Consider the following 13,500-nt stretch of genomic DNA (forward strand, 5'->3'; position numbering starts at 1 on the left):
TTTCTGAAGAAGGGTCCAGACCCAAAACGTCAGCTTTCCTGCTCCTCTGATGCTGCCTGGCCTGCTGTGTTCATTCAGCTCTACACCTTGTTATCTCAGACTCCAGCATCGGCAGTTCCTACTATCTCACGAGATTGTTTTTTGTTTTGGAAAGGTTGCCAGTTGACATGAGGCTGAGTAACCTACGCCCACTTAGATGGGGTTAGGGGGAGGTGAAGACAGAGAGAAACGGGGAGACAGAGAGAGAGAGAAATAGTGGAATAATGGCATTGGATTAGTAATCTTTAGGCCTAGATTCGTTAACATGGGTTCAAAGCTCATTGTGGTAGCTGCTGGAATTTGAATTCAAATCAATAAATCTTGAACATAAAGTTAGTACTAGAATTAGAAATCATGAGACTATTGTAAAATCCCATCTGTTTTTCAAAGAAGGAAATTTACCATTCCTACATGGTCTGACCCCAAGTCCACAGCAAAGTGGTTGTCTCTTAACTGCCCCTGAAATACCCTAGTGCACCACTCAGTTCATGTGCACTCAAATAGGCAACGCATATTGGCCTTAATAGCGATGACTACATCCTATGAAATAAAAGAACTCTCTGGAGTTTGAAAGAAAACAATGTGATCTAAGTGAAACATAAAAGATTCTGAATGGAAGACAGGGTAGAGTGGTCGATTCTTCTGACTGAGGAATCATGAACATATAAGCAGTCTCAGGACAATGAATTTAGGATTGAAATGGGGAATTTCTTCATTCAAAACATTGCGAACCTTTGTAACTCTCTACCCTAGTGAATTGTGGATGCTCTATCATTGGACAGATTAAGGTAAAAATAGACTTGGTTACTCAAGTAATCAAAGTATGGGGAACAGGTTTGAGGTGCCATAAGGTCTACTCCTGCTCTTATGTCTTATGTTCTAGGTATATATCAGGTTACTCTTTCTTCTTCTCCACCTACCATCCAAATTACATTATACATACATTCCTGCTTTTTGAGAAGTCCTTCTTTCAGCTTCTTAATCTTTTCTAATACATCCTGCTTTTGCCTTTCAATACTTTCACAATTTTGGTTGATGCTCTGCAGCTCTAATTGGGTTTTTTCCAGGAATGCATTCTGCTCAGCAATAACTGCAAGAAAAATGACATTGCCCGTTAGTGATGAGTTGTTTCAGCTGAAATATAGAACTGCAGTGAATTTGTATGATATGGAATACCCTTTTTGGTTAATTGGATCTTTTCACACATCTGTTTTTCCTCTTCATATATCTCTAAACATCTATCTGTAAAATAAGGAACAATTGTGATATTTCTCTATGGATGACATAAAATTCACTCAGAAATTAGCCATCTGAAAACAGTAAACTTAATACTGCACTAAAATAAGGCAGGATCACACACTCAAACAATATCGTTTAAAGATCCCAAATCAAGGCCCAAGTTTTTGACAGAACTCCAGAAATTAACCTTTGCACTAGTAATAGAATTTGACCCTAGATACACTAATTGCTAAAACCTATATTCAGCAACAGAGGCTCTAAAACCAAAAAAAAAATACACAAAAATATACACAACTTCAATTTAAGGGCCATTGTAGCGCTTAACTTACCATTATTTCCTGTTGCTAATGTAATGCTGTATACAAGGTTTTCCTAAAGGCACAGTGCATTGTTGTATAGTATATTGATGACTTTTCTGAGTCCCTGTTCAGAAAATACTTTCGTTGGTATATTTTAGAGTCCATTATTAGGCATGAGATTGTGGAGTATTTGGAAATGAGTGGTAAAATAGGGCTGAATCACCATGGCTTCAATCAAGGGGAGGTCATGTCTGACAAATCTATGAGAATTCTTTGAGAAGGTAACAAGCATGTTAAGACAAAGGGGAGCCAGTAGACATGATATATTTAGATTTCCAGAAGGCCTTTGACAAAGTGTTGCAAAGGAGGTTGCTAAATAAGATGAGCCCATGTTGTTAGGGGCAAGGTTAGTGCGCGGATAGAGGACTGGCTGACTAGCAGACAGCCAGAATAAAGAGGTCTTTTTCAGGATGACAGCTGATGACAAATCCCCATAGGTCTGTGTTGGGACTACAACTGTTCGTGTTATAAGCTACAATCTGAACAATGGAACAGAGGGCGTTCTTACTAAATTTACAGATGACTCAAGATAGGTGGATGGATAGTTAGTGTTGAGGAAGCAGTGAGGCTGCAGAAAGACAGGCGAGGAGAATGGGCAAAGAAGTGGCAGATGGAATACAATGTGGGAAATTGTAAGGTTATGCACTTTGGTGGGAAGAATATTCTAAACAGGGAAAGGCCTTGGAAATCTGAGGATGTGCTAGGTTTGGATGGTGTCCAAGGTAGGTTGACTAGAATGATCCCAGGGATAAAGGGCTTGTCATATAAGGAGTGGTTGAGGACTCTGTGTCTGTATTCAATGGAAAGTTTAGAAGGAAGAGGGAGATTGCATTAAAACTTACAGAACACTGAAGGGTCTGGACAAAGTGGACAGTGAGAAGCGGTTTCCACTAGTAAGAGAGACTTGGACCCGAGGGTACAGCCTCAATGAAGGGATGACCCTTTAGAAGGGAGATGAGGAGGAATTTCTTCAGCGAGAGGGTGGTTAATCTGTGGAACTCATTGCCAGAGAGCTGTGGAGGCTAGTTATTGAGTGTAAGCCAGAGATAGATAAGTTCTGGATTGGAAAAGGGATTAAAGGTTACGGGGAGAAAGCAGGAGAATGGGTTGTAAAATGTATCAGCCATCATATGGCAGAGCAGCCTTGATGGACCAATTGGCCTAATTCTTCTCCCTATGTCTTAGGGTACAATGACCAATTGCAAATATGGTTAATGATGACTAATAAAATGACAGAGTATAAAACCCAGAGTTAACAATATTCTTTTTGTGAGAGAAGCTCATTGAAAATAGAAATATAATCCTGACAAGAGTCACCAAACATAAAATCCTCATAGCAAGGCTTCATTTTACACAACTTATTTTCTGCACACCATTACTTTTATTATCTCAAAATTTGGTCCAATCCTCCTCCTTATAAACATATTTTCACTTGGCGGTACCATACATAGACATAAGGTCAAGTTCTAAGTACACACTTTGAAAGTTTCCTATATCTCCATAACTTCTCTATCATACTAGTGCTATCAAGCATCATTCAGTCTTTGATGAACCATTAGTGACTTCAATGCACTGGAAGGGCCAAAGGTGTCAATTTCAGCTCTGAGTACAAGCTTTTCTCCATTAACTCGTAACTCCACCCATTCCACTATCCCCAACGCAACACCACACCTAGAGTAAAGTTACATCAAAATGTTTACAACATTAGCCAAGGAACACAATCAGACAGAGTGAGGGAAAATGAGAAATTTATTTTATGCAAAGGATCAGTAGCATGTGGAACTCTGTTTTTCTTACAGTAGAGTCCAAAAATTCTTTTAAAATTGGATAAAACAGTATAAGATGCATAAATACTATTCTTAATGTGAATAGAACACAGTAATTTGAATTCTCAATTTTGTACCTTCTGTGATTTTTAAAGATTCTCTGTACTTCTGTTTAAATCCTGTTGGACTATAGTTTTCCCACAAACTCAAAAATTTGATCCTGGTTTCATTTAGCTTTTCATTTAGCTGACATTGTGCATCTTCTTGGAAGATATCCATCGATCTGAGGCAAATTGTTCTGTCCTAAAAATGTTTTACACCTGTACATATCAAAAGGAAATTAAGTAATTGGTACAGTCCATGTTCATTAAGATATATAGACTTATCAAATCACTGTCACGATATTACAATAACCTGCGGTATTAATTGCACTGGTATCAATATGCTTAAAAGAAGTCAAAGGCTCAATCTTGCAAAGGTAAAAGCAATTCCGCAGCAACACAGGATATAATCTATTACTGTGAACATTTTAAAAAGACTCTAATATCTATCAAAGATGGAAAATATTTAAAGATGGATGGTTATTTATGTTTGGAGTGGGACAGTGGATGCACTGGACAAATGAGGAAAGCGCTTCTTAAAATTTATACATTTCATAAAGTAATTTTCTCTAGGTGCTTAAGTGAAGTAATATGAGTTATGTTATCATATTGTGAACTAGTCCAGTGAGAAGTTTTGAGCATTGGCATTCATTGTTCTGTATCTTTTATGCAGAAAACTCACCTATGAAATAGTCAAGTTTTTGCTGGGACTAGGTATGAAAGATCAAAAAGGTGGACTCTTAACCTTGACCTAAAATGAGAAATATTGTTATTAGATCATTGAATATTTAAAATGACTGAATGAATGATTACTGTGTACATTCAAACCAAAAGATAAGGAACCCTCACTGATTAGTAATCATAAAATATCTTCCTGTATTGTTATTTCTTGAGATCCTGTACAAGTAATTTTTCAGTGAACTGAAATGCAGTCCAGAATTTGGCATTGGACAGATCACCTGCACACTCACTCACCTCAGGTAGACGGGCAATATTAAAGATTTCAGCATTGCAGTGTTTGAGAGGGCACATTTTACTTGGGCGGCCAAAATAACTGTTGCAGGATTGATACAATATTTAGTTCACCTTCATAACTATCAATTCAGGTAGTAAGTTTTCTTTGAAATAATATCAATTTCTAGGCTTTTGCTTTCTTTTAATGTTATTTCAACATGGCCACACAGAACTTGAGATTTTCCAAATATTTACAGAAAGAAATAAGCTCAATAAATACTTTTTTCAGTTAGACAGTTCCTGTGAAAAATGGTTATCCTTCTGAAATGATGTACAGTTCCCTATACATGAAAAACATTGAAGAACAGTGTAAAGATTTGGAAGTATGGAGCTGGAGGATCACAGATTTCTGAGGAAGGGTCCCGACCCGAAACATCAACTTTCCCGCTCCTCTGATGCTGCCTGGCCTGCTGTGTTCCTCCAGCTCCACACTTTGAAATCTCTGACTCCAGCATCTGCAGTTCTTGCTATCACTCAGTGTAAAGATTTGACATTGTTTCGTGTTACATGGGGTTTCATTCAATGTGTTGTTTTAATCACATGTAAAGGAAAACAATGTAAGAGGTGGGTTATTACAAGATCAAAAATAAAAAAAATACTAATAACAACCGGAAGAACTACGAATGCTGTAAATCAGAAGCAAAAACAGAAATGGCTAGAAAAGCTCAACAGATCTGGCAGCATCTGTGAAGAGAAATCAGATTAAATGTTTCAGATCGAGTGATCTTTCTTCAGAACTGGAGGAAAGCTGTTCTGGCAAAGGGTCACTTGACCTAAAACATTAACTCTGATTTCTCTCCACAGATACTACCAGAACTGCTGAGCTTTTCCAACAATTTCTATTTTTGATACTAACACCAACCACCAGTTCAGATACCTGAAATATTACGCACACAAATCAGTTTAGAGTTCCAACCCTCATCTCAGTGATTCTCTTTCTCTCCTTGGTAATTTTCTTTCATCCTGTCCTCTCGGTGATTCTTTTTCTTACCCTCTCTCCTCCTGGTGAGTTTCTCACCCTCTCTGCTCAGTAACTTTTTTTGTCCCTCCTCTTGATGATTTTCTCTCTCTTCTCTGTGATTCTGTCTCACACTCTTTCAGTGACCTTCTGTTCCCTCCCCGTAATTCACTCATTCTCAGCCTTTCCTCTCAGTGATTTTATTTTACCCTCTCCTCACAGAGGATCTCTCTTACACTTCTTGGTGGTTTTCTCTCTTAATTTCTCTCACCATCTCTTCTTCACAAATCTTGTTCCTCTTTGTCATTTTCTCTCACTCCATCCCCGGTGATTTTCTCTTTCATTCTTCTCAGTGATTCCCTCTCTGCATCCTGTTGGTGATTTTCTCACCCCCTCTTCTCAGTGATTTATCTCTTTCTCTGCCATCCTCTCTGAACATTGAGCTGTCTCCACCCCGATTTTCCCTCTCTCCTTCTCACACAATCACCCTCTCCTTGCAGTGGTTTACTAACTTACTGCTCGTTAAGTAATTCTCTCACATTCTCCCTTCACTGTGATTTTCTTTTACTCTTTCCTTGCAGTGATTCTCCCTTTTCCTATTTCTATGCTTTTGGAGATTGACTCTCTTTCTTACCCTCACTTCTTGGTGCATCTCTCACCTTTCAGTGGTTTGGTTGCCCTCGTCTCTTGATTTTCTCTCTCTCTCTCTCCCCTACTGGTGATTTTCTAAAAAAAAAATCATGGATGCGGCCTTGCTGGTTGGGTCAGCATTTACTGCCCCTCCTTAATTGCCCAGAAGGCAGTTCAGACTTGGCCCTCCTGTGGCGATTTCCTCTCACACTCCGCCTTGTAGTGATTTTCTCTCTCTATTTCCTTTCTGCTGCATAATTTTCTGTCTGTATCCACTACCCTTGGTAATTTTCATTCTCACCCTCACCTCTAGGTGAATTTTGCTCTCCAACATCTCATTGATTTCCTCTCTAACTTACTCCTTTAGATAATTTTCTCTCACACTCTCAAGGCATTTTCTCTCCCCGTCTCCTCTCCGAGAGCCCTTCTCCTCTTGGTAATCTTATGTCTCCACTTGTGATTTTCCCCTCTCTTTCTCAAGCTACTTGGTGGTTATCTCTCTGTCTTCTCAGTTGATTCTCTTCCTCACTTTCTACTCTGGGTGATTTTTCTGTCAGCTTCCTTTCTGGGTGATTTTCTCACTCAACTTTTCCTTTCAGTCGATCTCTGCAACGCTGTGACTTTCTCACTCACTACCAAATCTGGGAGCGCTCCTCACACGGTCTCTTCCTGCTCAGTGATTTTCCAACCGTCTCTGTGTCTCCATCTCTTCTCGGATGATGTTCTCTTTCCTTTTGGTTATTTTCTCGTTCTAGCTTGGCAGTCAATCCCTCTACACTCAGCGAGTCTTCTCTGTTTCCTCTATTTGTCCTCTTCTCAGTAATTCTCTTTCTCACCCAGTCCTCTTGGTGAATTTTCCTTCTCCTTCTCAGCTTTCTCCCTCCATATCATCTCACTGATTATTTGACTCTCTCTCACTCCTCTCACTGATTTTCTCTCTTAAACACGACTCCTCTAGGTTATTTCCTTTCTCTCCTTGTTGTCTGGGGTGAATGTCTCTCTACTCTCGGTGATTTGCTCTCTTGCTATCATCTCAGTAATTTCCAGTCTGACACTCTCCTCTTGGTGATTTTCTCTTCCTTTCACATCTCTTCAGTGATTCTCTCTCACGTAGAAATGCAGGATTGATAAAAAGAAGTCCTTTGGCCCTCCGAGCATGCTCTGCCATTAATGAACAGCATAGAAACAAGCAGCAGAGCATTCAGCCCTTTGCACCTGCTCCACCATTCCATGTGACCATGGCTGATCCCCTATTTCAAAACCATATCCACACACTCTCTCCACAGCCCTTGAAGCTTTAATTGCTGAAAAACAAAACCTTCCGTCTTGTACTTGAAGGTACTCAGTGAGCTTGCACCCGCAGCCTTCCGTGGTTACAACTTCCACAGGTTGATCACCCTCTGAGTGAAGAAATATTTCCTCATCTCAATCCTGGATGCCTCACCTTGTATGTATTCTGACCGTGAACCCTGGTTCTAGACTCCACAACCAGGGGATACATTCTCACTGCACCGATTCTGTCTAGTCCTGTTAGAATTTTATACCTTTCAATCAAACACTCTCCCATTGCTCTCAGCTCTACTGAATACAGGCACAGTCAAACCAATCTCTCTTCGTACAATAATCCTGCCATCCACAGTGTCAGCCTAGTGAACCTTTGATGCACTTCCTCCATAACATATATATGCTTTTGATCAGTAGGGAGACCAAAATTGCACAGAATACTCCATGCGCGATCTCAACAAAACCCTGGAAAAATCTCTACTTCTGAACACAAAAACATTTTGCAACATACCATTTGCCGTCCTTACAAAGAACATAAGAAACTGAAGCAGCAGTCAACCATTTGTCCCCTCAAGACTGCTCCACCAGTCAATAGGATCATAGTTGATCTGACATTTCGCACGTCTACTTTCCTGCTCTTCCTCAATAACCTTTGATTCTACTACTGATCAAGAATCTATACATCTATATATCTATCAATCTCAGCTTTAAATAAACACAAAGGATTCTGCCCCCACACTTCTCTGTGGCACGGAAATCCAAAGACTCAGAAAGCCTCCAAGAGAAGAAATTCCTCCCATGAGGGGAAGTATCCCCTCAGCATTTACCCTGTGAAGTCCCTTAAGAATCCGACGTGTTTCATTTTTCTAAACTCCAGAAAATAAAGTTCCAAACTCTTTAGTCTTTGCTTTTAAGACAATACCTCCATATCTGGGATCAACTGCTTTCAGCAACTACCTCCTCACTTTAATTAAACAACAAAGAAAAAACAAAGAACTGCATATGCTGGAAATCAAAAAAAGAGAAACAGAAATTGGAGGAAAAACTCAGCAGTTCTGGTAGCATCTGTGGAGAGAAAGCTGAGTTAACATTTCAGGTCCAGTGACCCTTCTTCAGAACTGATTGTCAGCAAGCTTGGAAATGTTGATGATTTTCTCCAACAACTCAGTGACTTTCATTTTGTTCCAGCTCTTGGTGAATCTCTCACTGAGAACAGTCACAAACAGCAAATTACAGACGGTAATCTGTTTCTCTTCTCAGTAATTATCTTTCTCGTCCTCTCCTATCGGTGAATCGCTTTATCTCTCTCTCCCCTCGATGGTCAACTCACTTCCTCACATACTCTTGGCAATTTCTCACTTATCCTCTCCTCGGAAAACTGCTCTCAGCTCGTTGATTTTTCCTTTCTCAATTCAGCGACTTTTCCTCACTGTCTTCTCACTGATTTTCTCACTCTCTATCACTTCTGGGTGATTTTCTCTCTCACCCTCGCCACTTCGTGATTCTCTCTTCCTTTCAAATCTCAGTGCTTCTCTTTCACATTCAGACATGGGGTCTGGAAATAGATACAGGCTAATTGGCCCTCCATGCCTGCTGTGTCATGAATAGAAAATATAGACACACAGAACAAGGAGAAGGCCATTCAGCTGTGCACCAGCAGCACCATTCAATATGATCATGGGTGACTCTCTACCAGAAAGTCACGTACACGCTTTCTCTCCAAAACCTTAATTCCTTTAATATGTGAAATAAAAATCAATCTCTTTCTAGAATATCCATATCTTTCTGTGGTTGCAAATTCCACGAGTTGGCCACACTTTTCTTCATTCAAAGTTTCCTCATCACAGTCCTAAGATGACCCAAACCTGTAATGTGAATGTGCGCTTTTGATCTACACTCCTCATCCCTCCCACAACTAGTCTGTCTCGCCCTGTTTACACCATTCAATCAGACCTCTTTCCTTCCTCTGAACTTGACTGAATACAAGCACAGTCAAACCAATCTTGCCTTGTACAATCATCCTACTACCACAGTATCAGCCTAGTGCACCTTTACAACATTCCATCCAGGGCAAGTATATCTAATACTCCACAAATGCAGTCTCACCAAGTCATTGTAAACCTGCAATAAGGCATCACTACTCTAACATATAACCTACCTCTTGCAATGGAGCCAAACATATAATTCGTCTCTCCAATTGCTTGCTATGGCTGCCGGTTTGCTTTCATTGACAGATCTACAAGGTTGCACACCCACATGTTCAACCATGTCATTAGTCAAGTAATAATGTGCCTTCTGGTTCTTCACTTGCAAATGTAGCCCTTCACATTTATCCACATAATGCCTCATGTACCATCTTTGCCCAAATGCTCAGCTTGTGCTGATCACACTGAAGTCACTTTGAACCGCCTGACAACTCCCAATTCCACCTTGTGTCGTCAGCAAACTGGTAAATATTGCATCTTCCATACAACTCAAAATACTACCTAGTTCTAAGTTGTGAGCAAACATGGAAGTATTGGTTCCTTTTTCTCTTTCCTCAGTGACCTCTCTCTCTCTCTCCCTCTCAGCATAGTAATTTTCCATTTCACCCTCACCTCTTGGTGAAATCTCTCTCCACTCGTTGATTTGCTCCTTCTCTTACCCTCATCTCTGGGTGAATCATGCTCCTCTGCTCATTTTCTCTCTCACATACTCTTCTGCACGGTAGCTTTCTCACCCCTTTTTCCTTGATGATCTGCATTCACTCAACGCCTCTCGATGATTCTCTCTCTTAAAATCTGCTCTTGCTGAATTTCTCTCATTTCATTGATTAGCTCTCTTTCTCCTCAGTAATTTCCTTTCTCACCCTCTTCAAAAGGTCAATCACTTTCTCTCACCTTGGTGATCTATTCCCTCTCCTCACACTCGTCTTCCTAGTTCTTCCCTCTTTCTCCTCTCAGTGATTTTCCCTCTCTCTTCTAAGCAATTCTCCTTCCGTCCCTTTTGAATGATATTCCTTCTGTTGCTATACTTTGCTTACTCTCATTTCGTGGTGATTTTCTCTGTCTCAACTCAATGATTTTCTCTCTGTGATTATTTTCTTGCTTTCTGTCTCTTCTCAGGGATTTTCTATCTCACCCAGTCATGATTCTCTCTCTCAGATGCTTCTCTCGCTGAATCTCCCTACTGTTGCCAACTTGTTCTCTAACCAGTTCCTGTTGGCAATTTTCAGTCTCCTCAGGTATCTTCTCTCCCTCTGTCCTCTCAGGGATTTCCTCCTTCATCACCTCTCAAGGAATCTCTCTTCGCTTGGTGAAATTCGCTCTCTCTTAATCTCCTGTGATTTTCCCTCTGTCCTCTCAGTGATATTCTGCTGCTGTCTGGCCTCTGGATGTTTTTCTCACTCTCACAAATCGCTGCTCAATGACAATCCCTCTTTCTCTCTTCTCAGTGATTTTCTCTCTCTATCTTCTCTCGGTTATGTGTTCCCTCTCTTCTTTAGGAGATTTCCTTGCTCTCTCTTTCCTCGGTGATATTCCACCTCTCTCTCTCTGTCGCTCTCATCTTGGTAATTTTCACTGTTAGCCCTTTCATTCAGTGAATCGCTTTCATCTCAGCAATTTTCTTACTCTCCCTCTTCTCAACAATTCTTCCCCTTTCTCTTAACAAACTGTTCTCTCATTAACCTCTCGGTGATTTACCCTCTCTGTCTCTTCTCCTCTCAGCGAAGCCTTCCCCTCTCGATAATTTTGGACAATTTTTGTTGCTTCTCAGTGATTTGCTCTCTCACTGTTCTTTTGGTGATTGGCTCACTCTCCCTCCTCTCAGCAATCGTATCTCTCACTCTCATTTCAGTGATATTTCCTCTGGTTTCGCAGTCATTTTCTCTCTTGCAATCCTCTGGGTCATTTTCTCTCAGGAATTTCCTCTCTTGCTATCTTCTTGGGCATTTTCTCTTTCACTCTTGCTGCTTAGTGAGAGTCGTTCCACTTGGTGTTGTTATGTCTGTCTCTCTCACACATCATCTCCTCAGTCATTTTCCCTCTCTTCTCAGTGATTCGCTCTCCTCTTGGTGATTTTTTCTCTCTCACTCAAGCTACTCCGTGATTATTCCCTGGTCTTCACGCGATTCTCTTCCTCACTTTCTCTTCTAGATGAGTTTCTCTCTCAGCCTCCTTTCTGGGTAATTTTCTCCCTCAACTTCTCCTTTCTGCATCGTGGTGACTTTCTCCCTCTCTCCCAACTCTGGGAGTTCTCCTCACACTCTCTCTCCCTGCTCAGTGATTTTCCTTCTTTCTCTACCTCTTCCTCTTGGTTCCTTCTTTCCTCTTGGTTATGTTCTCTCTCAGCCTCTTCTCTCAATGATTTTCTCTCACTTTCCCATCTTGGGAATTTGTTTTCCCATCCTAGCATGGCAGTCAATCCCTCTGTATTCAGTGAGTCTTCTCCCTGTGTCCTCAATATCCTCTCAGTGAATTTGCTCCTCGTTCTCAACAAGTTTGTCACTCCATATCATGTTGCTGATTATTTGACTCTCTCTCTCTCCACTCAGTGATTTTCTCTCTGTCGCCTCTCCTCTTGCTAATTTTGTTTCTCTGCGGTGAATGTCGCTCTCTCTTATCAGTGATTTTCTCTCTCACTCCCACTTCCTTTCTCTCTATCTCTTTTCTGTGATGTTCTCTTTCCTTTTGGTAATATTCTCTCTCAGCCTCTTGTCTTAGTGATTTTCTCTTACTCTCCCAGCTTGGCAATTTCTTTTCTCATCCTAGCATGGCAGTCAATCCCTCTGTACTGAATGATTCTTATCTGGGTCTCCTCCCCATATTTTCCTCTCTTCTCAGTCATTTTCTCTCACCCAGTCCTCTCAGTGTATTTTCCTCCTCCTCCTCAACGATTTTCTCCCTCCATATCATCTGCTTGATTATTTGACTCTCTCTCTCTCTCCCCCTCCTCTCACTGATTTTGTCTCTCTGTCGCTTCTCCTCTTGGTAATTTCCTTTCTCTCCCTGTTTTCTGGGGTGACTGCTCTTCTCAGCGATTTGCTCTTTCGCAATCATCTCAATGATTTCCTCTCAGACTCTCTACTGTTGGTGATTTTCACTTCCTCTCACATCTCTTCAGTGATTCTCACTCACATATAAACACAGGATCTCACAAGAAAAGTCCTTTGGCCCTCCGAGCCTGCTCTGCCATTAATGAAAAACATAGAAAAACAATATGCATGCTCTGTCTCCTTGACCCTTGATGCTTTAATATCGGGAAAAAAAATCATCTATCTCACTCTTGAACGTACTCAATGAGCCTGTCTCCACAGGTTGATCACCCTCTGAGCAACAAAATCTCTCATCTCACTCCTAGGATGCCCCACCCTGTATGTATTCTGACTGTGAGCCCTGGTTCTAGACTCCACAACCAGGGGATACATCCTCGCTAAACCAATTCTATCTAGCCCTCTTAGAATTTTATCCTTTCGAATCAGACACTTTCTCATTCCTTTGAGTTCTATTCAATACAGGAACACTCAAACCAATCTCTCCTTGTACGATAGTCCTGTTATACACAGTACCAGCCTAGAGTACCTTTGCCGCATTCCCTCTGGGGCAACAATGTCTTCTGTTCTTCTGTAGGGAGACCAAAATAGCACAGGATACTCTACAAATGCAGTCTCACCAAGTCCCCATAAACCTGGAGTGAGGCATCTCTACTTCTGAACGTATAACCTCTTGCAATGGAGACAAACTTACCATTCGCCTTTCCAATTGCTTGCTGTGGCTGCTGGTTTACTTTCATTGACAGATGTACAAGGATGCACACCTGCATTTTAACCACGTCATCAGTCAAATTCAGATAATAATGTGCCTTCTTGTTCTTCACTTACAAAAGTAGCCCTTTACATTTATCCACAAAATGTCTCATGTGCCATCTTTGCACACATACTCAGCTTGTGCGGATCACATTGCAGCCACTTTACAACCGCCTGACAACTCTCAATTCCACCTGTGTCATCAGCAAACTGGTAAATATTATGTTTTCCATACAATTCACAATCCTACCTACTTCTGTGTTGTCAGCAAACATGGAAGTATTGGTTCCTTTTTCTCTTTCCTCAGTTATCTCTCTCTCTCAGC

At 40.9% G+C, this 13,500-nt stretch overlaps 1 protein-coding gene across 2 annotated transcripts in view; it reads right to left on the reverse strand.

Moving 5' to 3' along the window:
- spc25 (SPC25 component of NDC80 kinetochore complex) overlaps window positions 1–13,500 on the reverse strand; it is a 42,250-nt gene that overhangs the window by 5,951 nt on the left and 22,799 nt on the right. For both annotated transcript variants that reach the window (XM_020526325.2, XM_048598804.1), the window contains exons 2-5: window positions 4,187–4,255; window positions 3,541–3,723; window positions 1,216–1,281; window positions 983–1,129 (exon numbers count right to left, since the gene is read on the reverse strand). In XM_020526325.2, coding sequence (XP_020381914.1) covers window positions 983–1,129; window positions 1,216–1,281; window positions 3,541–3,682 — 355 coding nt within the window. In that variant the 5' untranslated portion in view covers window positions 3,683–3,723; window positions 4,187–4,255. The remainder of the gene's footprint in view (window positions 1–982; window positions 1,130–1,215; window positions 1,282–3,540; window positions 3,724–4,186; window positions 4,256–13,500) is intronic.

The sequence above is a fragment of the Rhincodon typus genome, chromosome 7, assembly GCF_021869965.1.
Source record: "Rhincodon typus isolate 14 chromosome 7, sRhiTyp1.1, whole genome shotgun sequence".
Taxonomy (NCBI): domain Eukaryota; kingdom Metazoa; phylum Chordata; class Chondrichthyes; order Orectolobiformes; family Rhincodontidae; genus Rhincodon; species Rhincodon typus.